Source organism: Leopardus geoffroyi, chromosome C2 (assembly GCF_018350155.1).
Source record: "Leopardus geoffroyi isolate Oge1 chromosome C2, O.geoffroyi_Oge1_pat1.0, whole genome shotgun sequence".
NCBI lineage: Eukaryota > Metazoa > Chordata > Mammalia > Carnivora > Felidae > Leopardus > Leopardus geoffroyi.
Window position 1 is genome coordinate 66,737,023 of NC_059333.1, and position 24,911 is coordinate 66,761,933.

Sequence of the window (24,911 nt, forward strand, 5' to 3'; positions counted from 1 at the left end):
CATGCCTGTGCTGTACTCTAGGGTTTGGAGGATCTTACCAAGTAATAAATCTGGGGCTGTATAGATTTCTAGGATGTTGTAGGTTGAGTATCAGGAAAGAATGTTCAGCTTGTTTTGTGTGGCTCCATGAAAATAGAGATACATTAGTATTAATAGTATTAGAAGAGACGGATTAGTGTTGAAGGAGTCTTTAATAACTAACTGTAAAAGAAAATAAGTGTCTGGTAAATAACTCTTAAAAACAGCTACAATGTTCCACTGTCTCTGGTCACTTGGAATATCAAGTAAACTCCATATCCACTTGGGATCTTCATATATAAATTTGGGGTTAAGTCATGAGTCCTTTCTTGCCTTGTGACTGCAGGTAAAGCTTTTTGGTTTATAAGCAGATCAGTTTCTTGATCCCCATATCATTAAAATTCCTCAATTTCCTTAACCAATATTTTTCAACTGTTAGGGTCCTGTATTTGTGAGACTCATTAAGACTTGTTAATAATGTTTATATTCATACAGCAGGCTACTTTTTCCTGTTCTTACCTCTTTCTACTTAGGACAGGAGATGTCTTATAAGCAGTATATTCAATTCCTGAAATGCTAATAACACAACCACACACACACACAAATATTACTAGGATTATTTGACTCAGTTGCTGATTTGGAATCTTGCCCAGGACAGTTTCATTAGAAAAGCATACTGGAAAACGCAGAAGTGTGGATTTGTTTTTGGGTGAGGGGAGGCGATTATTAAGTTAAAAAATAAAAGCAATTTACAGAAAGTTACAAAAAGATAGTAAAGAAACAAGTGTCTTCTCTCTTTTACCCTTCTCACCTCTTCAAAACCTTTAGGTCTGATTAAAAAAAAAAATTATGTTGCTTTGATCATGAGAATTTGAGGGCTTTTTTCTTAAATGAAACTTTTGGTGAGTTATATCCTTTTTGTATTTTGATGCTGATTATATGGAAGCTAATTCGTGAAAAGTTGCACTTTAGTTTGAGGCTGGCATATAATATCCTATTGATTATGGTCTTTCAAAGAATTGTATCAAAACCACAGATTTTTTTGCCTGCTCACTGCATGTTGAGATGGATTCGATTTAAGCCTAATTTAGATAATTTATTGCAGACTTTAGTATTTATGTAAGTACTATACTTCAATTTGCTGTTTTCCCTCCCAGGCATAGTATATTTTTTCCCCTTCATAGCGAGTTCCAGAATCTGAGAATATTGTATGATTATACCAAATCTACAAGTGCCCATTTATGGAAGGGCAGAAGCCAGTTTCATTGATAAGTTGAGTTATAGAGTGCGGGGTTTTACTAGATACATCACAAATATGTTTGAGATCTTCTGAATTAAAAAATTTGTTACAATTGCTTTTTTTTCCTTCTGCATGCAAAGCAGTGAGTATTTTACAGCGTTAATACATGTTCTGCAGTGAATTGTTAAAGGATAGTTTTTTAAGTACCTTTTTATTAAAGGTCAAATAATTATAGGAAATATATAACTATGTTCTTGTTATGTCTTTTGCTATTTTATAATAGCAGTTCCTTTTTCCATACATTTCCCCTTGCCCAATTAAACTGAAGAAATTTGCTTTATGAAATAAAGTTTAGAAATTAGAATAAAAGGTGATTTTTGAGACTAACATTTTAATGCATTTGCCTCTGAATATTTTGAGTTATAAAAGTTATAACAAAGGACTTGATGCTTTCAAAGAATAACCCAAGAGTGTGTGACTTTTGCATATTAGTTAAGAGGGAGTTGGGTGTTTTGGAGGATTAAAAATAACATTTGTTTCCTTTCTTCTAAAAATACATAACTAATATGTTAATGTAAACATATTAAGGATCCAAATAGTAGAAAAGTATGTCAAATAAAATGGCACATCTAGGTTTTCCACTCTGTGCGCTTCCACTCCACCCAGTCCCCACTCACACCACCTTTCATTGTGTTAACAACTATTGTTTTGTGGTTACCCTTCCAGTTCTCCCTCACACCCCAACCCCACCTGACTGCCTCAACCCCTTTTGAAATGTAAGAAAGCAAAGTGATTCTTTTTTTTTTAAGTGATTAAGTATGTTGTTGTTTTAACAGCTTATGGTTAATAAATATTGGTCAACTTCTGATAGTATTGTCAGGGTTTTTTAAGATACTTATTACATTGGGTCCTTTTGCAAAATTAGTGTGTTCAGTTGCCATGTCATTTTCATAAGTTTTGTTTAGTTTTTTTTAAGCAATGGCTATAAAACAGTAAAATGACAATGTTTTAGGATTCCAGAGTCTTGAGTTCTAGTCTTGGGTTATGTTAGTAATTATTCGCTTGGGTGAATCCTATAATCATTCTAGGCCTTTTTTTTTAGCATATGGAAAATGGTAAGTTCAGTCTTTTCTATACCATATATGGTTGAGAAACCTCTCAGCTCTAATTTCAGAGCACCCTTTGGTTTGGAGAATAGTTGATATTTAAAACGAATTTTTTTTTAATGTTTATATATTTTTGAGAGAGAGAGAGAGAGAGACAGACAGACAGAACGCAATTTGGGGAGGGGCAGAGAGAGAGGGAGACACAGAATCCGAAGCAGGCTCCAGGCTCCGAGCTGTCAGCACAGAGCCTGACATGGGGACTCGAACTCACGAACCGTGAGTTCATGACCTGAACCTCAGTTGGACGTTCCACCGACTGAGCCACCCAGGTGCCCCGAATAGTTGATATTTTAAAGTATATAGAGGCTAGGGTTTTATCATTTCTTTTAGAGGATAATGTTGGTCACTTTGGGTTAATTTGAAAGCCCTTGGTTAAAAATTGAAACTATTGGTTATAGTAGTGTTCATGTAGAAAATATGCTTTGTTTATGCTATCTTCAGAAACACTTTATGGCATAATGGAGAATAATATTTACATTTTTTGTCAGTTTTATTTTCCCAAGCTTCCAGTTCACTCCCTTTCCCCATGTATACGTAATCCATAAAATATTCAGTGGGGAGGGAAACTGCCCAAATATGCTTCCTAGGGTATATGGTGGTTGGATTCTTACATTGTGGTAAAATTAATCCCATATGTTAGTGATATGTCTTGAAGTTTTGTAGTTTCCTCTTTATCTCACTAGTTACTTGTTTTTTTTTTTTTTTTTTTTTAAAGTTTATTTATTTTTGGGACAGAGAGAGACAGAGCATGAACGGGGGAGGGGCAGAGAGAGAGGGAGACACAGAATCGGAAACAGGCTCCAGGCTCTGAGCCATCAGCCCAGAGCCCGACGCGGGGCTCGAACTCACGGACCGCGAGATCGTGACCCGGCTGAAGTCGGACGCTTAACCGACTGCTCCACCCAGGCGCCCCATTACTTGGTTTTAACATGGAACTGTTAATTGCCCCTTATTTTATTTTGTTTTTTCCTGGAAGTTTTTTGAGTGAGAAAGGACTTTATTTAGTTTTTTCACAGGATTGTCCAGAAAAGTTATCTTAGCCATTATCTCTTGCTTAGATTTCGCACCATTCTTAGTCTTCTTGCTTTCATTCTTGCTGCCCATTTGGACTGATTGTCATAGTAGCCAGCGACCCTTCTTAAAAAGCATATTAGACTCTATCACTCTTCTGTTCACAACCCTCCAAAGGCTTCTCCCCTCATTCAGAAAAGTCACAGTCCTTAACACAACCTACTTGCCTTTTTCATGCTATTTTCTCTTGCCAAATATCTGCCTGACTGGCTGGCTCCATTACATGTTTCAAACCTCATCTCACTTGCTGTATCAGAGGGGCCTTCCTCAAGTTTCATATGTAATAGAGCGTACCCCTTTCCATTGCCCTCCTTTATCTTTATCCTCTTTTCTTGCTTTTTCTTTATTATACTTATCAACACCTCATGTTATTTATTATTTTTTTTTTGTCTTGACTAATTCCTCACTACAATGTGAGCTCTACAAAAGCAGCTTCCTAGACTTAGGAAGGCCAAAAGGTAGGAAATCTTTTGGACATCAGTCCCACTGTGCTGGGGCGAGGGCTGTGCGGTGAGGGCTGTGCACAGCAGATACCCACCTGATCTCTGTTTCCTTGGGTAGCCTTGAGGATTTGCAACATGACTTGCAACATGACTAGCCCCTTGAGGGCTGCAACATGACTCCTGCTTCAGTGCTGCAGCACCTGTGCTATATCAAAGCAATTGGACTTTAAAAAAAATTTTTAATAGAAAAATGGCTGAATAATATTCCATTTGCAATTAATACTATGGCAAATCTTTGACAGTGAATTCTGGGCATTAAACTGATGATGTATACCAGAATGAAGAAGGAAAAAACATAATCCTAAATAATGTCTAATTGTTTAGGGAGTTGACTCATATCTTCTGCCCTTTTCCTCAATTATGATACATTTCCAAAACATTTTCTTTTTTTCAGACTAAGGAAGATAAACATTTTTTTCACTTTGGTTTTATTTGTATTTACTGTACCCTTAGTTGAATACTCACATAATTAAAATAAGTATGATGTTTGCTAAAATGAGTAATGTGTTGGAAGCAGTTAAGTGGAAGACGTTGGCCAGCATAATACATTTTCTCCTGTGTTGAGCAAAAGAAAAACGTTGTTTGAATTTTGTTGAACTTTATTGTTTTTTTTTTTTTCTTTTGTTTCCAGCCCTTCTCTCGCCTCCCTAACCCTTCCCCTGCCCTCAATTCATATTTGTTTTTACATTTTGTTATTTTGGGAGAAAGTTAAAATGATATAAACCACTTCTTTCCCTTCTTCCTCCTCCTCCCTCTCATGCCCACAGTTAGGTCTCCATTTCTTTTCTCATTTTGGGGTGATAACTTCATTAGAAGAGCCCTGAGTCATAGAATTGAGTCATTCATGTACTACAAAATAGACAACCCTAAAATATAGTTTTGAAATATCTATTTGTAAAAGACCTTTTCCTCCCTACTTTCAATTCCTTTTAGTTATCTACAACTGGATGTGTTTTGATTCTCTGGTGAAGCTGATGCATTAAGACTCAGCTGAGTAGGGGCACCTGGGTGGTTCAGTCTGGTTAAGTGTCTGACTTCAGCTCTGGTCATGATCTCACTGCTGGTGAGTTCAAGCCCCGAATGGGGCTCTGGGCTCTAATTCTGTGTCTAGGGCTGTCTCTGCCCACCCCTGCTCGCACTCTGTCTCTCTCTCAAAAATAAACATTAAAAAAAAGAAAAAAAAGAAGAAAAAAGACTTAGCTGAGTAAGTGCTTAGCATGTGATAGGCACTTAATGTTTGTTAAATAAATTATTTGTTACAAATCTTCTCTCCTTCTGTTTTGTATTTTAAGAAATTAGAGCCTATGTATGTACCTGGAGGAAGTTTGCTAAATTGTAGCCAGCGGGGATAATAGAAGGTAGGGAAAGGGACACGTAATTCAGGATGGTTAAGTACGTTTAGTTTTTTGAGTCAGAAATTTATATTTGAATCCAAGCTGAGTGATTTTTATTTTTAAGTTATGACCTGGTAAACTTGAGACTCTGAGTCTTTATTCCCTCATATGTTCTATTTGGATAATACTATTGTCACAGACTTGGCTGTGATGAACACATGGGAATATTTGTGAATAGTTGTCTTTGTTCTTTTGTGGTTTCTAAGAGTAGATGATCAAATGTGTTATCACTGAACTCTTATTTTTCTCCTAATCCCATCATTTATCATGCTTTGCCTAAGAGTCTTTGAGGACTCATTTCACCCTCTTGCCACATTCTTAAATCTTGCTTGCATGTTCCCTCTTATGTAGCTTTGTTCGCTGTTGCCAATTTTTGCCTTGGTCTTGAAAGGAAAGGTGGTACAGAGCTCTGAGTTTCAACTTGTTTCTTCTCTCACGCTTAAGTAGTACCTTCTGTACACACTACATAGTGCAGAGTGGTCCAGTTACAAGAAGAGATGGGTGTTTATCATATTGATTATTTAACAGCAGCTCTCCACCAGGAGTATTTGTTAAAATTCCTTGTGGAACTCTTAAAATTTATATTCCCGAGCACACTCCAGACCTATTGAGTCAGCATCTCTTGGCAGAGCCTGGGTATTATTTAAAAATAATTATTATTTAAAAATAATTTTTATGTTAACACTCAGTTAAGAACTGGCTGCTTGTTGGAAGACCATCTCAAGCCACTAAGACAGATCAATATTTATAAATGTCAGTTTTGACGATCTCATGTTCTTTCTCAAAATCTTTTGATCACTTTCCTATTACTCAAGAATAAAGTCATAATGAAGCTTGGCGTTTAAGATTCACTATGACCACCCTAGTTTATCTTGTTAATTCTGTTTTTTACCATTCTTCTTATTACCTCTATTCCTAACTATACTGAAACTACAGTTGAGTATTATTTTCAACTACCTGATTCTCTTATAATCTAGAATGTCCTGTTCTCCTCCCCTTCCCTTGATCTCTGTAACAGTTGCTTTTCTTGTAAATTCTACCTTAAACGGTCCACCTTCCATTGTGCTCTCAGCTAGAAGTCATAGTTCTTTGAACTCCCGGACACTTAATGTGCTTTATTTTCACACTGATCCCAGATGTTTATCTCCAGATATCTTTCATCTCTACTAAACTTTAAGCTTCTTGAGGGTAGATTTTGTGTCAATGTGTGTTTACCACCACCCACTCAGAAATACCCTTCTACTAAGTGTACTAAGTAACCCCCCACGAACCTCCTCCACTGCCACCTCTGATTTTTGGAAAGTTGATTTGCATTTTTTAATGTGTCCTGAAATTTATAAAAATGCTGCTGGTATGTTAAGGTAGTCTTAAGTCTTTTCCCATAAAATACAGAATTTCTTATTTTTCTTCTTGGATGCCAGATCTGGCTTTTGACAGGCTGGTTCTTGTTTACAACTGTGTTTTTGTGGCAAACATAGGACTCAAGATGTCAGGCCAACTCTTCCTCTTGTAATGTTTGCCAGACATGATAATTGTTGGGAAACAGTACTTCATGATTTTGTCACGATATGCATGTCTTCCAAGCAGAGGTACCAACCGCCTTTTTTGGGGACTATTTTTTCCATGGGTGTTTATATAGTGAGCAGCCTTGGAATATATATTGCTTCTCTCCTTAGCAAGGGTAAGTTTGCTTATTGTTCAGAATAATAAAATAGAGTCTTTCTCCACACCATGCTTTCTTAGTGTCCAAGATAATAAATATAGCATCACCCTCTAGAGCAGAGGACAGGCATGTTTTTGCCCAATATAAAATAGTTCAGGAACTTCCGAGTCTCCTGTAACATAACCCACTGCCTGTACAGTTGTCACCTGGCCCTCTTTGCGTCACCCAGTGGGAATTGGGGCTCAGGGAATTGGCACAAAAGCTGACACTGGCTATTGCTATTGCCATGAGTAATAAAGTTCTTTGTTTCTGACCTAGAAGTCTTATGTCTTTCTCCAGCATCCATGAAACCACAGGGTAACTTGGTAGCTTACAAGTAGGGTAAAAATCTCAGATCTTCCACAGTTCTCAACAGTAATATAAAAGCCACTCTTTTCAGAACTGCAAAATAGCCCTGCTGTAAATAACTCTTGTTAAATCTTGGTTTCAATTAAGCCTGGCTCTGGAAACTTACCTGGATGAGGCTAGAATTCCTTATGGCTACATACTATCTTCTCTTTCCCTCCATTTAGGGGGGTTAAAAGACTGTTATTCTGAAATTATATTCTATAACCGTAATCTTTTTTTCTTTCTCTTTTCCCCAAATAAAAGCATTGCTATTTTATATGGAGGAGCTACACTGACAAGCGTGTTGATTTGTTTACTTAAAGCTGAAGTTTGGAATATATATGCTGTCTTCAAAAGAAATGGGATATTTGTGAGGATTTTTTAAAAAACTTTGGTTGTAACATGATAATTTTAATGATAAATAATCTAATAAACTAGATAAATAATATGTGTTGGATGGTGACAAATGTTAAGGGGAAAAAAAGGATAGGGCATGGGGCGCCTGGGTGGCTCAGTCGGTTAAGCATCCGACTTCAGCTCAGGTCATGATCTTGTGGTTTGTGAATTTGAGCCCTGCATCGGGTTCTGTGCTGACAGCTCAGAGCCTGGAGCCTGCTTCGGATTCTGTGTCTCCCTCTCTCTCTGCCCCTCCTCCACACTCTCTCTCTCAAAAATAAACATTAAAAAGAGAAAAACAATTAAAAAAAAAAAAGGATAGGGCAGTGGTGAAATGTTAGATACAGTTGGCTAAGGAAGGCCTCACTGAGGTGATGTTTAAGTAAAGACCTGAAGTTAAGTTAGGAGACTAGCCATTTGACTATGTGGAGGGAAAACATTCCCAGCAGAGTAAACAAAGTGTCTGGTGCAAGACATTGAGGAGGCTGGGTAGTGATGCTTTGAAGACATACATTGAGAGGATTTATAGTGTTCCCATTTGTCTTAAATGTCTTTCTGCGCCTCACCAGAGCACTTGCTTTTAGGTTTATCTGTTAGGTACTTCTTGACGTACGGAAGGGGATTTTTTCCTTTAAAAGTATTTTTGAAAGCTACTGAATTAGATAATTTTTCTGCAGTATTCTCTAGTTCTCAGTGGTGGTCTCTGTAAGTGCCAGTCTTTTCAACAGTGATGGAAGTCCTACATCAGTGTGTTTTTTCCCCTTAACTTTTGTTTTAAATGTTTATTTATTTTTGAGAGAGACAGAGTGTGAGCGGAGGAGGGGCAGAGAGAGAGGGAGACAACAGAATCCAAAGCAGGCTCCAGGCTCTGAGCTGTCAGCACAGACCCCAGTGTGGGGCTTGAACTCACAGACTGCAAGATCATGACCTGAGCTGAAGTGGGGCACCCAACCAACTGAGCCACCCAGGTGCCCTGAGTGTGGTTTTCTTTTTTTTTTTTAATTCAAGTATTTGAGAGCTGATTTTAGACCTCACTTAAATGATTTTTCACTTTCACATAGTTTATATTTATATTTCCGTTGAAGAGAAGAGGCTGAAGCAGCCAGGAATAGTCAGAGAATAAGAGAGCATACCAACTAAAACCTCTCTAGCTAAGGTTACTCATTATCCTTTGTTACTAAATGTAAAAGCTGGTTTTCTATTCTTGTTGATCTTGAAAAATTAACACCACACCATTTCCTCCTTGAAACACTGTCCTGTCCCTCTGGTTGTACCATTTGTCTCAAGGCTTCTTCTTTCCTTGGGTTTATACCTTGACTTTCTATGCTGCTCCCTCCTATTACCCTTTTTGGCTACTCAGATCTGCTTAATGGCTTTAGTTACCTCCATGTTGTTGATTCTCCTGTCAGAATTTCTAACCCCCATTCTTGAGCTCTAAGCAGTTATTATAAGTTGGCTTCTAACATATCCATTTTGATGGCCATTGGTATATATGGATTCAGATATAAAAAGCAACTTTTAATCTTTTCCCTACAAAGCAAAAAAAACCTGTTCTTTCTCTCTTTCTTTAATTGGTAAATAGTATCCTTGTCTAGTTACTTAAGCTAGAGTCTTTATTCTGGTGTCCATTAGTCAAAGACCATCAGGTGCACACCCATAGGTAAACAAAGTTGGGTTTATTGATGCTTTCTGTAGCAAGGGAACCCATACATCATGAGGAACCTGCAGTGTCTCAGTAAGACCAAGCTGGACAGACTTAGAGAATTTGGGTTTTTGTTAGGTAATTTGGGGAGGATTAGGGAAATGGTGGGGGTTTGCTTTGCTTTGGGTGCTGTTAAAGAGTAGGGATAATTCTGTGATTGGGTGTTTTAAGAAATCTTTTCTAGGAGAAGAGGACAGGGTGAAGCTAGAAGTGTAATTGGTAAAGAAGCATTCATTCATGTTAGCTGGGATTTTTTTATGGTTGTACAGAGACCTTGCTTTTGTCTGTACTCAGACAGTCTCAGACTCAGACAGGCTTGGTTTTGCCTCACTCCCATCATGGACACAGAAGATCTTGTCTGATGTTGGTGATCTGTGAGATTCTGTTTGACAGAAAAATATCACAACCTAGCTATGAGTGCTAGGCCACGTCCCAGCTGTGAGGAGCTGCTTTTGTTTCTCTTTCTCATTTATTTGGAATAGATGTAAAAGATCGGGTACCATTTTGGCAGTAGGAAGATGGATGAAGACTATTTTAGACAGGGTATGTGAACAAAGAATTTACATGATATTGGCTGTTTGTGTGTGAGGAGCAGCAAAGAAACTTATTCTACTTGAAATATGTCAGTAGGATCTAGTGTTATGTTGAGGCAGAGATGCCTAGTTTACTTATTCCTTACCAGGAAAAGAGGGGTTGGAGGGGGTTATGTATCAATCACATACAGAGCTTTTTAAAACTAAATGTTTGTGTGCTTACTGTGCACCAGGCACTAAGGACATAGGTGATCTCTCTTAATCCCTCAAGTAAATTGGGTTAGAAATGAAGGATGCATATCTCTGGCTTTGGGGATAAGAACCAAACTGGAGATCCAAGTGGGATTAGTGGTGTGGACTGTTATGTAGTGTAAGAGTATAAGTTTCAGCATAATAGTTTGGGTTTGAATCCTGCCCCCTACACACAATTAGTAGTTGTCTGATCTTGAGCGAGTTACTTAACGCCTTAGAATCTCTGAATTTTAGATTTAAATGGGCAATAATTACACTAGCCTTACAGTGTTGGCAATAATTTAGTAAGTACAAGGTATATACAACAGCTGCTGTAACTACTTTTATTGGCTGTGTGACTTCAGACCAGTCACAAAACTCCTCAGAGCCTCAGTTCTGGTATCACTTTAGAGAATTAGTATAAGATCAAAAAGTGTACACGGAAGCATTTTATATACAGAAAGCACTATACAAATAAAATAAATATTAATGTCTAGGATATCATCTCTCAAGTGTTTGAATTTACTTGGCAGGTCAAGGACTGTGGTTGGGTTTTGATGTTTTGGGGTCAAATTATACAGGGTTTGAGTATTAGGATGAGAAATTTAGATTGGATGCTGTGGACTTTAGAAATTCAGACACTGGATAGACTTTAAGAAGAGCAGGGGGATGAGAGGACAAAAGTGGTGGCATAGGACAAAAGTTCTTGGAGTTGGAGAGCCAAGAACGTGGGGGTGGGGGTGGGGGGGCCAAAGACCAGATTAAGGCAGCTATTTCAGGCTGAGTAGTGGGGGCCTAGATTAGTGAAATGACAGCAGAAATGAAAAATCTGAGATGTTCTAAGGAATTCTAAGGAATTACTACTAATTTAGTTACAAGTTCAATGTGGGGGATATAGAAATAAGAAAAATAAAGACTTCTTGAACTTTAATTTGGAAAGGGATAGGTTAAATTTGTTAGATACAAATGGTTAATAAGTTTGAAGAAATAGCCTCTGACAATGTACAGGATGCCTAGAGACTTGGCTTTAGATATTTACCTGGCTTTCCTCATAATGCAGGCCCCAGTTTGTAATGTGCAAAAGGAAGGCTGTTGGAGAAGGGTGCAGGTTTCAGTGGTCAGTTGTAAAGATTTTGGTTTTAAGTTAAAATAAGTGTAAACATGTTAGAAATATGATTAAAAACTTTGCTGTGCTGCATTTAAAGGTGAAATTACTTTAAAATGGATTTAAAAAATGATAGATGGAAAGATACATGATAAATGTTGATTGTAGAATCTCGTTGGTGGGCACAGGGATGTTCAATGTAAAATTCTTTCAACTTCTCTGTATTTGAAGGTTTTAATAATAACATGCTAGAGGGGGATGGAGATATAAACTGTTTGCTAAAGGCTAGTCTTGAGAATTTATCTTGCCTGACCTGAGACTTTTGTTTTCTCTGTAGGAACTTTCCGCTGTACTTTTTGCCATACAGAGGTAGAAGAAGATGAATCAGCAATGCCCAAAAAAGACGCACGCACACTTTTGGCAAGATTTAATGAACAAATTGAGCCCATTTATGCTTTGCTTCGGGAAACAGAGGATGTGAACTTAGCCTATGAAATACTTGAGCCAGAACCCACAGAAATACCAGCCTTAAAACAAAGGTGAGTGAATGTAGGCCCTGTGCTCTTATGAAGAACACTTTTAAGTTTGCCCTTGTTTTAACCACCTGTACTTTGGGGAGCAGAAGTGAGTAAGTAATCTACCCAGGAGACTAAAGACGCATGTTACATAGATTCTCAGCTCTACCACATTTGTCTTATTGTGCCCGTGATGAAAGTTGTTTGTACTGAATGCAGAGCAGTGTGGGCCTTAGGCAAAATCTTTAAATAGTCAAGTTTGACTTCAACTATTCACTCGGCTTTGACCTGCTGCAACTCAGCCAGTTGTTAGCTAATCCTAAATTGGTGGTGCCTCTTGGGGATATTTGAATTTTCCTAGCCAAGTTCTGAAGGATGAAGTTCTTTAAAGAACACAGCATTTGTTTTTTCTTTTTTTTCTTTTTTTTTTAAACTTTTAAAAATATTTATTTATTTTTGAGAGAGAGACACACACAGAGCATGGGAAGGGGAGGGGCAGAGAGAGAGGGAGACACAGAATCTGAAGCAGGCTCCAGGCTCTGAGCTATCAGCACAGAGCCCAATGTGGGGCTCGAACCCACGAACCATGAGATCATGACCTAAGCTGAAGTCGGATGCTTAACCGACTGAGCCACCCAGGTGCCCCAGCTTTTTTTTTTCTTTGAAGCATTTTAACCATACATTTCATGCCTTCCTTAGTTTTCAATGCAACTTCTTTGAAAGTAAAGTATAGTAGGTGTGACATATGAGATAATATCTTCTTTTTAATGTGTTAATACTTTTTACTGTGGCTCCCTGTTTTTATTAGTATACCTTAATGTTTGAATTACAGAAGCAACCTTAGTTTTGGCATACTGCAGAAAGTGGTTTGTATTCTTATAAGAAAATCATAAATGTGAATTGGAGTTAGGGGGTGTTTTCCTACTCTACCGCATTTCTTTCTTCTTTCTAGTGTCCACCTAAGGGCTTAGAGTTTATACCCTTGCGTAGCAATTATAACTGTATGCTGTTCAGGAGTGCTCTCAGTATTTTATATGCTCTGGTGCTAATGTTATAGAAAAGCCAGTTCTGGAGTCCTGAGCAAATTGAGTTTCTTTTGGATAGTTAAAAAACAATCCAATTGTATAGAAACTTTTGTATTTATATGTTGTTACTAATTTTCTAGTCTGGCATCATGGATCAGTTAGGATGCCTTTACCTGTGATTATGGAAAACCAAACAAAAAGTAGCTTGAACATTCAGTAAGAAAAATCTGTCTAGTGTGACCAGAAGTGCTGAGGTAGTACAGTTCAATTAATTTCACAGCTCGGTTATATCCTCAAGGATCTATGTTTATACTGTGCTGTACTCGGCCTATTGGTTGTCCTCATGGAACCATGAGGGGAGCTAGCCTAAGATGGCTGTGTCTTTATAGGTATCACATGTAGAAGAAAATGTCCAAATGTAGAAAGAGAGACTGTTTCTTCCTGGTGTCCTAATTTAAGATTGAAGAAGGCTTTCCCAGAGGACAACCTTCATCCTACTCTATCCTAACATCTCACTAGCCAGAATTATTTATATGTATATTTCTAAACCAGAATCTGGCAAAGGTAGTGAGATCACATGATTGGTATTTAGACTAGTTAAGGTTTACCTCCTAGGGCTGGGGAAGGCCCCTGAGTCCTTTGGAGCAAACAGCCATCTGTAGTTGAATAAGACCAATAAGCAAAGAGAGAAACCACAATTGGTAGGCAACTAGTATCATCCACATCACAGATAGCCTTAAATTTTTGTTACTGGTCTTTGGTCTCTTATCAAGTATTTATTTTGTATATCTTTTTCTGTTGACTTCTGTAATACTGTAACTCTGATGTAGAAGCCTATGAGGCAAATTGATTTTGCAAAAACATAATTTTCTAAGCCTGTGGGTTATTTCATGTTGAAATATACCTCAGTATTCTCTAATTGTTTTCTACACAATGCAATTCTATCTGCAGATTATTCTTGTGCTTCCTCCTCTGAGTACAGTTATTTTCCTGTTTATGAAGATGCTTTCCCACTACGATAGCATTCTTTCACCACCACCACTGACATCATGCCTCTAATATTCCCCTCCTACTGCAATTCACCTCCATTCCAGGAGATTTATTTAGATATCCCTCACTCCATACCAGAGACAAATCTTAGTGGTACAGTGATGCTAGAGGCCCAACAGCAGCTCTGTATCTAGTCACCTGGTTTCTCCTTAGGAATGATGGTTACTTCAGGGATGAAGAAGGATCAGGAAATAAAGGAAATAAATGATCAGGAAAGGCTCTCCAACAGGTTGGTCACTAGAGAAGAAAGGCGGAAATGGGGGCAGGCAAGAGAGATAGAATGGGATATCTGGAACTGCTAAGTCCAGTTGTTTCCATGTGGTCAGGAGAAGGACCATTGGAACTAGGTTAAAAGGTGTTACCTTGGTGGAGATGGCCTCACCATGCATTTGACAAACTCCACTGCCTAGATATGACATCTTGAAAGGGATATGAATTTAGCATTTCTGTACTGTAGGATCTGTTTTGGAGGATAACAATTCTGTAATAGCTGTTTTGCCTTAGGCATAAGAAAAGAAACATCAGTAGAGTGGCATGAGCACTCAGAGATGATAGTAATTCATTGATTAAAAAAAAAAAAAAAAAAAGACTTAATTTAGTTTGGTTACTGATCTGTAACCAACTAAATTCTAGCTTATCCCCAGGTTAGAAAACCAAAGGCCCCTGTGAAGGGCTGTGGGTAGACTTAACCTAAGAGCTGATGGACGGTTATAGCCCTTTAGCAAGTCAACCCATTGGTGATATTTAAAGTCTTTCTGTCTTTCTTAAGTGGAATTCTTTTCAGTAATCTCTTTTTTTTGTCATCTGTTACCTAACAGTCACCTTGAAGATCTTTAAAATTTTAGTTTGAAATAATAGTCCTCCCTCACCCGAGTGAGTTATATGTCTTGAAAGTTCTAAAATTTCTTAGATAATGTAAAAAGATTCAAAACTGAATTGTCACTTTTGTCATCTTTAAGTAGAATGTGTACATTTTTTCCATAGACGAAATTTAAATATGCAGAAGAGGTGAACCTACCTGTCTCATCTGGGTTTTCTTTAGTGTCACATTTGCTGATAATTTAGATTTGTCTGTAACTGTGGTGAAGGTAGAGATAAAAATCTGTACAGTCAATTCTCTCTGGTTAAAAATACCTTTTAAAAATTTTTTTCCAAATTTAAAAAATTGGTTTAACTTGTGGTCAAATACTTCCTGCTTCAAACTGGAGTAAAACCAATATTTAGTTTCTACAATGAAGTACTGAAAACAAAGACTTTTTAAAAGTAATCTCCTGCTAATATTTGTTTTAAATGTCCTCTTCTTTTCCTTCACTCTTCTTGTTCTTCTCTACTCAAGTACTGAATACTTGTTGACCTTCAGAAGATAGGTTTCAGACTTAATGCTAAAGATAGAGCATAGATGAATACTATGTATTCTAGATTTTATAGCAAGAAACAATAGCTTCAGAAAGAGTAAATCATCTAAGAGTCTGGATGAAGGAGACAGATAAGGGCAGGGATATAGTTGGCCAGACCAGAGCTAGAGAAAAATTGAGTGGGTGGAGACAGAAAAGGCATAAGGCTAGCTCAGGGAGGCACGTTTGGGACAGACTGGCTCAGTACAGCAAGATAAGGATTTTGGCTAAGGACAGAAGAGACATTAAAAGGAGTCCAGGAAACTAAGTGAGAAAGGAGAGGGTCAGAATATAGAGGGAGCACAGAAACATATAAATGAAGATCATTGTATTCAGAGAAGAGAGAAGAGATGAGAAAGGAAAGTATATGCACAAGGGAGACCAAAATTCAAAAAGCAACTTATATACCAGAGCAAGCAGAGTCAGATTATAGCGAAGGCAGTGACATAGCCTTTTAGAAGACAACATGGAACTAGGAAGGAGATAGCTATGAGAGTGACTAGGAACAGATATGGATTAAATTGAGACATACATAGTAAAGAGTGCAAAAAGTAACATTAGATGAATGCAGTAAGAAAGAAAAGGTAGGAAGAAACCAGTTAATTGCAACCATAACAAGACTTTTAAACTACAAGGTGCAAATAGACGGATTGGGTACAGAGAGATGCCTAGTAGGCCCAGAGTCAGAGTGGGAGAGCAGATAACTGGGACAAAGTCTGTGAGACAGAATGGCACAGCCAGAGGCACGGATCAGCATGGTTTGGACAACTGGAAAGAGCACATTTTTTTTGATAGCAAAAGTGGCAGTGAGCTTGTAAATATCCAGAGGGAGAACAGGAGTGATAGAATAAGCCCATGATTACCTCCAGAGGGTGATTAGACACAGTGTTCCTAGGTTGAGATGTAATGGGCCAAGCAGATACATGGATGGAGATCTACATGACAGAAATCTTGCATAAGCATGTAGTAAAAACTAAACAAAACAAACAAAAAACTCAAGTAGATGTTAGCAGGCCCAGGAAGAAGAGCAGTGTAGTAAGCAGAAATGATGTAGGACCAAAGAGAAGGGAAAATAGTGAATGATTTCTGAGAGAGAGAAATACAGGACATAAAGCCAATGAAGAAGTGTTCATTAGGCTGAGATGAGACAGGGCTCCACACAGTCTAGGATCCATGGAAGAGATTCAGAGGAAAATGGAAGAGAAGTAAAGGAAAAATGGGCTACAAGAATCAGTCAATAGATACTTGAGGGAATACAGCAAAAGGTGTCAGAAAAGATACAGAGCAGGCACTAAATAAGCAGGTAGTTCATGAAACATGAAGATAGTTCATAGGGATAAAACATAGCTTTCTAAACAGAGATGGAGGGAGACCTATGCATAGAAGCTGATGCAGAAAAAGTATCAGTAGCAGGCAGAGAAAGACCAGGCATAAGCCTAGACACACAATCAAGTACATTCAAAAGAATGTGGAATGGACTGAAAGTGAAACAAGCAGATAAAACAGGGAATAGCAGAAAGACTGAAAACTTAACTAATAGGAGATAACATAAGTGACTAGAGAAAGATAAGGAATGATCAAGCCTGGAACAGGCTAAGAAGATCATGGGTGGCAGAGGTAAAAAGCAAAACAAAATAGACTGAGAAATAGATCATGGTTACTGCAGGGTAGAAATAATGGTTGGGGATGGATACGAGAGTCAGCATAGGTACAGAAATGGAAAGATACAACTCAGTAGAAAAGAGGTTAATTGTGCATAATGATATGCCTTTTTGGTGAATAGCAAGAGGGGAACATTAATTCTAAGTTGAGGCTGGTTTTGTAGAATACTTTGCTAGCTTCTCGGCACACAAAGAGGAAAAACACACAGAACCACTTTGAAACGTTCTTGGTTCAGGTGAGAGAGTGTTTTAAAAATGTAACATGTTTTGTTTGTTTGGGTTTTTTTTTTTTGTTTTTAAACAAAGTACTCATGAAAGGTATAACAGGGATTTTTGCCAGACTAGTGTCTTTAAGTGGATTATGTCACCTTTATTATTGTCTCTTCTCCTTAAGTAGATTTACTGAGATATCTTAAATTATGAAACCTTATTAATTTGTATATATATCAGATGATCTAGTGTTTGAGGAAGTTAAATACAAGTATGATACACTGAGTTATAAGAGTTTTCTCAGAATTGTTTAAGCATGTGTGCATGATTGCTAGATAGCATTTATTTGTAATTCTTCAGTAACCACCCCACCTCCCCCCGCAACTGCACTTGTTTTCCAACACCAAAACTTTACTTTTTCTTCTTTCTGCCCTCTTCTAATCTTTTTTATAGCAAGGACCGTGCAGCAACCACTGCTGGAGCTGCTGGCCTGGCAGGTGGGCACCACCGGGAAGCATGGGCCACCAAAGGTCCCTCCTATGAGGACTTATACACTCAGAATGTTGTCATTAACATGGATGACCAAGAAGATCATAGAGCTTCACTAGAGGGGAAATCTGCCAAAGAGAGACCCATTTGGTTGAGAGAGAGCACTGTCCAAGGAGCATATAATTCTGAAGAGATGAAGGAAGGTAAGAGTAGAAGTCAGTAAAATGAGTATCTTGGGTTCAGTAGAAAATGAACTTGACTTAGTGGGCAGTTCTTAGTTTTATTGGCATTTCGTTATGTTTGTTTTATAAAACGTGCATTATAGGAGGAAGTAAGAAATTCAGCAATAAGCATTAAAACCAACAATTATATATTTGTATTACCCTTCAACTTAGTTGAAATAAGTAGACCCTTTTTAAATCTCCATTTTCAGATTTAAGAAATTACCATTTCATTGTCTTAATTTTGTGGAAAAGTGCTATTATGTTCAAAGTGGACAAATTCACCTCTTCTTTATTCTCTTGTTGCCCTAACTTCTGCATTTTTATTTCTCTGAATTGGGAGCTAAAACTATACACTAGTCCAGACTCTTATATGTTGTCTCCTCATGAACACTAAGGAGTTTGTGCTACCTGAAAAAGATAAAAAGAAGCTACCTGAGTAAAGGATTATGGATTCTTACCATCCAAGAAGATTGACAGAACTCCATATTAGATTTTAGAAATCTCAGTGATCCGTAAAGGGTTGAAAATTACATAATAACCAGCAGTTTGAAAACTACAGCATTTTACTTTTTAAAACTTTAAGGAATCAGACTTTGGGTGGTGATGTTTGGGAGTATATAGAAAATACAAGACTCAGACTGGACAAAGATTACTCAGAAACTGGGAAGCAGAGATGAAAAGGAGTCTGTACCTCTGGTTATGTTTCATCAGCATTAGAATCTATGTGATTCTATTCCCAGGTTATGCATCATTTCTAACATATCATCTGAGTATTGTTCTGTAATGGTAAAGAATTATCAGTAACTGAAAACCTCTTGTGTTTTGGTATTTCTCTAACCTCTTTTCCCTTTATGATTTGCATTTCTTTACTAATTATAGCATACTGTGTATGCAAATAATTAAAAAAGTAGTGTGGATAAAATCAGGTAATACCTCTACTGTGATTCTCTTTGGTGTTTGAATTCTAGTTGGAAAAAAAGTTTTCCTTGGGAACCATAGGGCACTCTCTAGCTCCTTCCGGCTGATTAGCTTGGCTCTGGTGTTTAGTTATTTTGATTCAAATTGTTTTAGATTATATAGGAGTGAGGCTGTGAACTACTGAGGAGTCTCGTTTTCTCCAACTTGGCCTCCTGCCTGTTCTTAAAGCTACCAAACCTTTTCTTTGAACTTAGAAACAAAATTGAACAAAATAAGTCTCATAAGCTTAACATTCGATGTGTTCAGTTCCTAGAATGATAGAATTTGAATCATAAAGGCCTTTAAAAAGTCATAGTTTACCCAATTCAGACTTGTCAATATTTCTTCCTATATAAAATAGGATACTAAGATGTCTAAATTTGTCTTAAGTTTTATGACAGAATAGGCTCTGTCTAGTGAGTGTGAAGTGAGACTTCTTTGTCCAACACTTTTTTAAAATGTTTATTTTATCTTAGAGAGAGAGAGAGAGAGAGAGAGACCAAGTGTGAGCAGCGGATGGGCAGAGAGAGGGAGACACAGAATCTGAAGCAGGCTTCAGACTCTTAGCTGTCAGCACAGAGCCCTATGGGGGAATTAAACTCATGAACTGTGAGCTCATGACCAGAGCTGAAGTTGGATACTTAACTGACTAAGCCACCCAGGCGCCCCTGTCCAACACTTAATTTTCCTCAGACTTCAAGTCATTTTAATATCTTTCAGAATTTTATAGATTCTATCAGGTGCTCATTAGTATACTGAAAGCTGCTTTCCTTATAAATAGTCCTCTTCCCCCATTCCACCTTCATCTACATTTTTTGTTTTATTTTAATTGTCTTTTTCTGGGCCTTTTCCAACCATAATATACTTAATATCCAGCGACCAGAACAAATTATGTTGTCCATGCATAGATTCATCATTAATGATTTGAGTTTTACTTCCAGTATCCTGATTTTTACCTGATGCTTGTTGCTCTGTGTCTAGAAGCATATTAAGACCAACAACTTCAGAAACATGTGCAGGGATTTTTAAAGACCCTCCCTTGCCCTGTATCAGATAGCTTGGACCAGGTCTTTCAATATCTTTTAGATTATTTTTTTGTGGGCAGATTTTTTACACTTGCTGGTATAGAAAGAAATCCGCCAGTTTTCTGCCATTTATACAACTTTCAGCTCCTCTTATGTATGTTTTTTTTGCCACTAGTTTGGCCTTTAAGCATCCAGAATTGCTTAGCATCATCAGTGAACTTGACAATTTCCTGTTATATACATCTTCTTTGTAATTTATAACTCTATTAAATAAGACTGTGCTTGGAACTAGTGTTTCTACTTTACCATCCAGAAATTTGCTCATTTATCCTTATTTTCTTTCTGTCTTCATCTGTAACAGAATGGTTCCTTTTTTCCCCCAAACCTCTCAAGACCCTTGTCATAAATCTTTTAGATGTGACTATTCAGTTTATGAAACTAAATTGCTTTGCCCCTAATTTTATATTTACTTTAAACATTAATCAAAATCCTATGTTGGTAATAATATTAAGCTTATTGGAAAATTCTTCTCAAAGCAATGATTGCTTTAGAGACAATTCCTTGTCTTTTTTTTCCTATCGAAATACTGCATTGGCAGTAAGGACTCTGCGGGCGGGGGGGAGCCTCAGCCTTCGGCAGTGTTTTAAAGTAGTGAAGTTTGACTTTAATTCTCATTTTTACATCCATGATACCAGAAGCCTATTTTCTCTAACTTGGAACTTCTTGAACTTTTCTTGAACTTTCTCTAACTTGAACTTTTAACTTCTCAGTTCCTGTTTCCCTTTCTGTCTCTTAGTTGCCTATTCTCTTCTCTCAGGAGTTCTACACTTTCTAAATTGTCCAGGGTTACACTAATCCATCCTAGTGTGTTAATGAGAAGATGATTTCACTTCATTCATGGCCGGAGTTGGTCATTTCTGGGCTTTTTTTTTTTTTTTTTGTTAAGTTTATTTATTTGTTTTGACAGAGAGAGAGCATACGTGTATACACAGTTGGGGGAGGGGCAGAAAGGGAGACAGAATCCCAAGCAGGCTCCACATTGTCAGTGTGGAGCCCAATGAGGGGCTCAAACTCATGAATATGAGATCATGACCTGAGGCCAAGTCAGACACTTAACTGACTGAGCCACCCAGGTGCCCCATTTCTGGGCTTTTTGTTGTTGATGATGATGATAGATAACACTAATCCAAGTGCCAAGTTTATTCTAAGCGCTTCACAGATATTGAAGCAGAGAGAGATGAAGTAACTTGGCCAAAATCATACAGCTAATAACCGTTAGAGTCAAGATTTGAATCAGAGAGTTAGGTTCCAAAGAATATTTTTAATCCTTTTATGTTTTATTATTTAAAAAAACTTTTTTAATGTTTATTTTATTTTTGAGAGAGAGAGAGAGACAGAGTGTGAGCAGGGGAAGGGCAGAGAGAGGGAGACACAGAATCTGAAGCAGGCTCTAGTCTCTGAGCTGTTAGCACAGAGCCTGATGTGGGGCTTGAACCCGTGAACTGTGAGATCACGACCAGAGCTGAAATCGGACGCTTAACCAATTGAGCCACCCAGGCGCCCCAATTTTTTTTAATGTTTATTTATTTTGAGAGAGAGAGAGTGCACCGACAAACAGGGGAAGGGGCAGAGAGAGAGATAAATTCCCAAGTGGGCTCTGCAATGTGGGGCTCAATCCCATGAACCATGAGATCACAACCTTAGCCAAAATCAAGAGTTGGACACCCAACCAACTGAGCCACCTAGGTGTCCCTAATTCTTTTATATTTTTTAAATGCTAGTATATTTGGTATTCAGAATACAGAATACAAATGTTTTTCTTTAATTTTTTTATGTGTAATTTTTCATGATGTGTACACAAAGTGATAGGTATGTGGTGAGAGAAGCTTTGTTCCTAAGACTAGATTCCTTTTTATAAAGAGTTCAAAGTACGCTTAGTTTGTTTCAGAAAAATAAAGCTGCATTTATTCACCAATTCATCAAATATTAATTCAGTGCCTAAGAAGTGATAGGCCCTATTCTGGGTGCATGGAATATATCATTGAATAAAAAAAGTAAATATCTGCTTGTGGAGAACCTACATCCTGGGAAAGGAGGTGACAAAGACAATAGACATAAATTATTATGTTGGAAAATAAGTGCTATGGGGAAAAGAAGAAAGCATTGGGAGTATAGGATGGGGTGAATTAAAAGAAGGCAACATTTGAATGAAAACATAAAAGATATGAAAGATTCAGCTATGTAGATACATAGAGGAAAAATATCCCAGGTAGAGGAAACAGGCAGTACAAAGGCCCTAAGGTAGGAGTGAGTGTGGTATGTGCAGGGAATAGCATGGGGGCTACTATGGCAGGAGTAGAATGAGCAAAGGGAAAGAGAAAAGGAAAGTAAGTGAGCAGGAGGGGTTCCAGATAATGTAGGACTTTAAAGACCATTGTAAAGCTTTTGGCTTTTACTTTCTAAGCAAGATGAGAAGCCATGTTTGTGATTTCCTATTTTGCCAGCTACTGTGCTTGTTCCTTCATAGACATAATTACATTTGTTCTTATCCAAAGCCCTGTAAGATAGATGTTTTTATCACTCCATTTTACAGGAAAAGGTACCAAAGTTCAGAGACTAAAAACTTGCCCAAAGCAGTATAGCTTGCATGTAAAAGAATGAGGATTCGAATCCAGACTGTGTTACTCTTAGAACCCATGCACTTAAACCATGCTACTTAAATTCCAGTTTGTGAGAAACATTTTGAATCTCTTATGGACAGTTGTTCAAAAACTGGAACCAGTGAAGTCTGTGTTACTTTATAATAATGTATTTAAATATTAAAATATTACATATTTTATTAGTTATAAAGGAATGCCTTGTATATTTAAGGATATTGATTTTCTGGGTTTTTCCTTCCAGGTGGCATAGATATAGATGCGTTTCAGGAGCGTGAGGAGGGCCGTGCAGGGCCAGATGATAACGAGGAGGTCATGCGAGCACTGCTCATTCATGAGAAGAAGACCCCCTCTGCCACAGCAGGCTCAGTGGGGGCGGCTGCTCCTGTCACTGCTGCCAATGGCAGTGACTCGGAGAGTGAGACCAGTGAGTCAGACGATGACTCCCCACCTCGACCGGCAGCTGTGGCAGTGCATCATCGGGACGAGGACGACGAGGAGGACGATGAGTTTGAGGAAGTAGCAGATGACCCTGTTGTTATGGTGGCTGGCCGACCATTCTCCTACAGTGAAGTGAGCCAGCGGCCAGAGCTAGTGGCCCAGATGACACCAGAGGAGAAGGAAGCATACATAGCAATGGGACAGCGCATGTTTGAGGACCTCTTTGAGTGAGCTTTCCCTATCTTTTCTTCCTTTCTCCAATGCTAATTTCAAAAAGAAATTCCCTACCTTTGAAGAAAAGTGTTTAAGTGGTGTTCTGCCTTTCTTGAAGTAAAGAGCTCAAGAATAATGGGAGAGAAAGTTTGATTTTTATGCCAGAAGCTTCCCCAAAGGTAGGTTGGCTATAAGCATTTCCTTCCCTCTTATTACTCCAGTATTAATACCTTGCTGTATTTCAGATTTACCTAATCTTTGCCCCATTTTTCTCCCCTTCTGAAATGAATGCAGGCAGTCTTCCTGTCTGCCTGTAGAAGCCCACTATGATAGGTTATACGAATTCACTGATCACCTCCGTTTTGTTCTCACCAAGGATTCCCAACAGTTCCTGGTATTGCTGCCAAGAAGTTTGGCAACAGGCGAATCAATGATGAGTGACAGAAAAAAAAATCTTAAAACTTCTTATTGCCACACAGTTGAGGATTGGAGTCAATATATAAGACTCCGATGAAAATTTGTGTCTTTCGAGCTGACTTGACTGATAGTGTGTTGTTCTGCTTCATGCCTTTTGGTTTGGCTGTTGGATGATAGAAAACAGAATGTATATTTGGTAAGCCCTTATGAAATTAGGAAAAAAAACATGGATATAGGACGATTTCCTGTACAGGGTTAAAGAGTGGAGAGCATTGGGAACAGTGCCTTTTACAATTGCCTGAATTTGTGCTGATTTGGACATCCTTTATGGAAAGCTGAGACTGGTTCCCTTCTTTTTCCTGTCTTCTACAGTGGTATAAATTGTTGAATGAGGCCATTCCAGCAGAAATCAGCATATAAAAATTATTACTCCTCTCTTTTTTTTCCTTTCTCAACATCATTGAAGGCCTTCTTTGTCTCTCTTTTGATTCTTGTCTGACATGGTGTTTTAGAATGCATCTAGTGCATCGTTGAACATTGTAACCTCAAGGAATGTAGCTTACTTTTGGTTCTGATGTATAGCATGGTATTATTCCCTAAGGCAGAACTTTAAAAATAAAGAATATTCATGCAAGGGTCTATAGCAATTGTATTTTTTTTGTAATATTTTTCCTTGCATTATAATTTTTAAGTATTTATCATATTATAGTACACGTGTGAAGATAGATTTTAGAGTATCTGAGCCTTGTATGAAGTGATGTTTCATTTACTTGGGTTGTATTAATGATTGAATATTGACAATAAATCTATTTTATACCGACCAAAATTTGTTAATTTCTAGCTCTGTAACATCTTTGAGCATAATTAAAATGAATACTCTTCCCATTAAAACAGTGTTTCAGACTTTTTTCTCTTAATAGTTCTCTTTCAAATAACAGATACAGTTGTATATGGTCTAAGTTTTTTCTGGCAATAAGCTGCCTTAAGAATAACTTTTATGTATGTATCTTGTATATATGGTCCTATTCTTATCCTTTTAAACATTGTTTTTAAACTTTCATAGTTCTAGGAATAAATTCATTTAAGTAAAATATTAATCAGGTTATTTATTTATTTATTTACTTACTTACTTATTTTTATTTAAGTAATTTCTATACCCAACATACGGCTTGAACTCGCAGACCCCAAGATCAAGAGTCACACACTCTTTCGACTGAGCCAGCC

At 37.7% G+C, this 24,911-nt stretch overlaps 1 protein-coding gene across 6 annotated transcripts in view; it reads left to right on the forward strand.

The window, feature by feature from the left end:
• GTF2E1 (general transcription factor IIE subunit 1) overlaps window positions 1-24,578 on the forward strand; it is a 36,395-nt gene extending 11,817 nt beyond the window's left edge. For all 6 annotated transcript variants that reach the window (XM_045502180.1, XM_045502179.1, XM_045502174.1 and 3 more), the window contains exons 3-5: window positions 11,747-11,948; window positions 17,718-17,956; window positions 22,861-24,578. In XM_045502180.1, coding sequence (XP_045358136.1) covers window positions 11,747-11,948; window positions 17,718-17,956; window positions 22,861-23,288 — 869 coding nt within the window. In that variant the 3' untranslated portion in view covers window positions 23,289-24,578. The remainder of the gene's footprint in view (window positions 1-11,746; window positions 11,949-17,717; window positions 17,957-22,860) is intronic.
• Window positions 24,579-24,911: the final 333 nt, after the last annotated feature.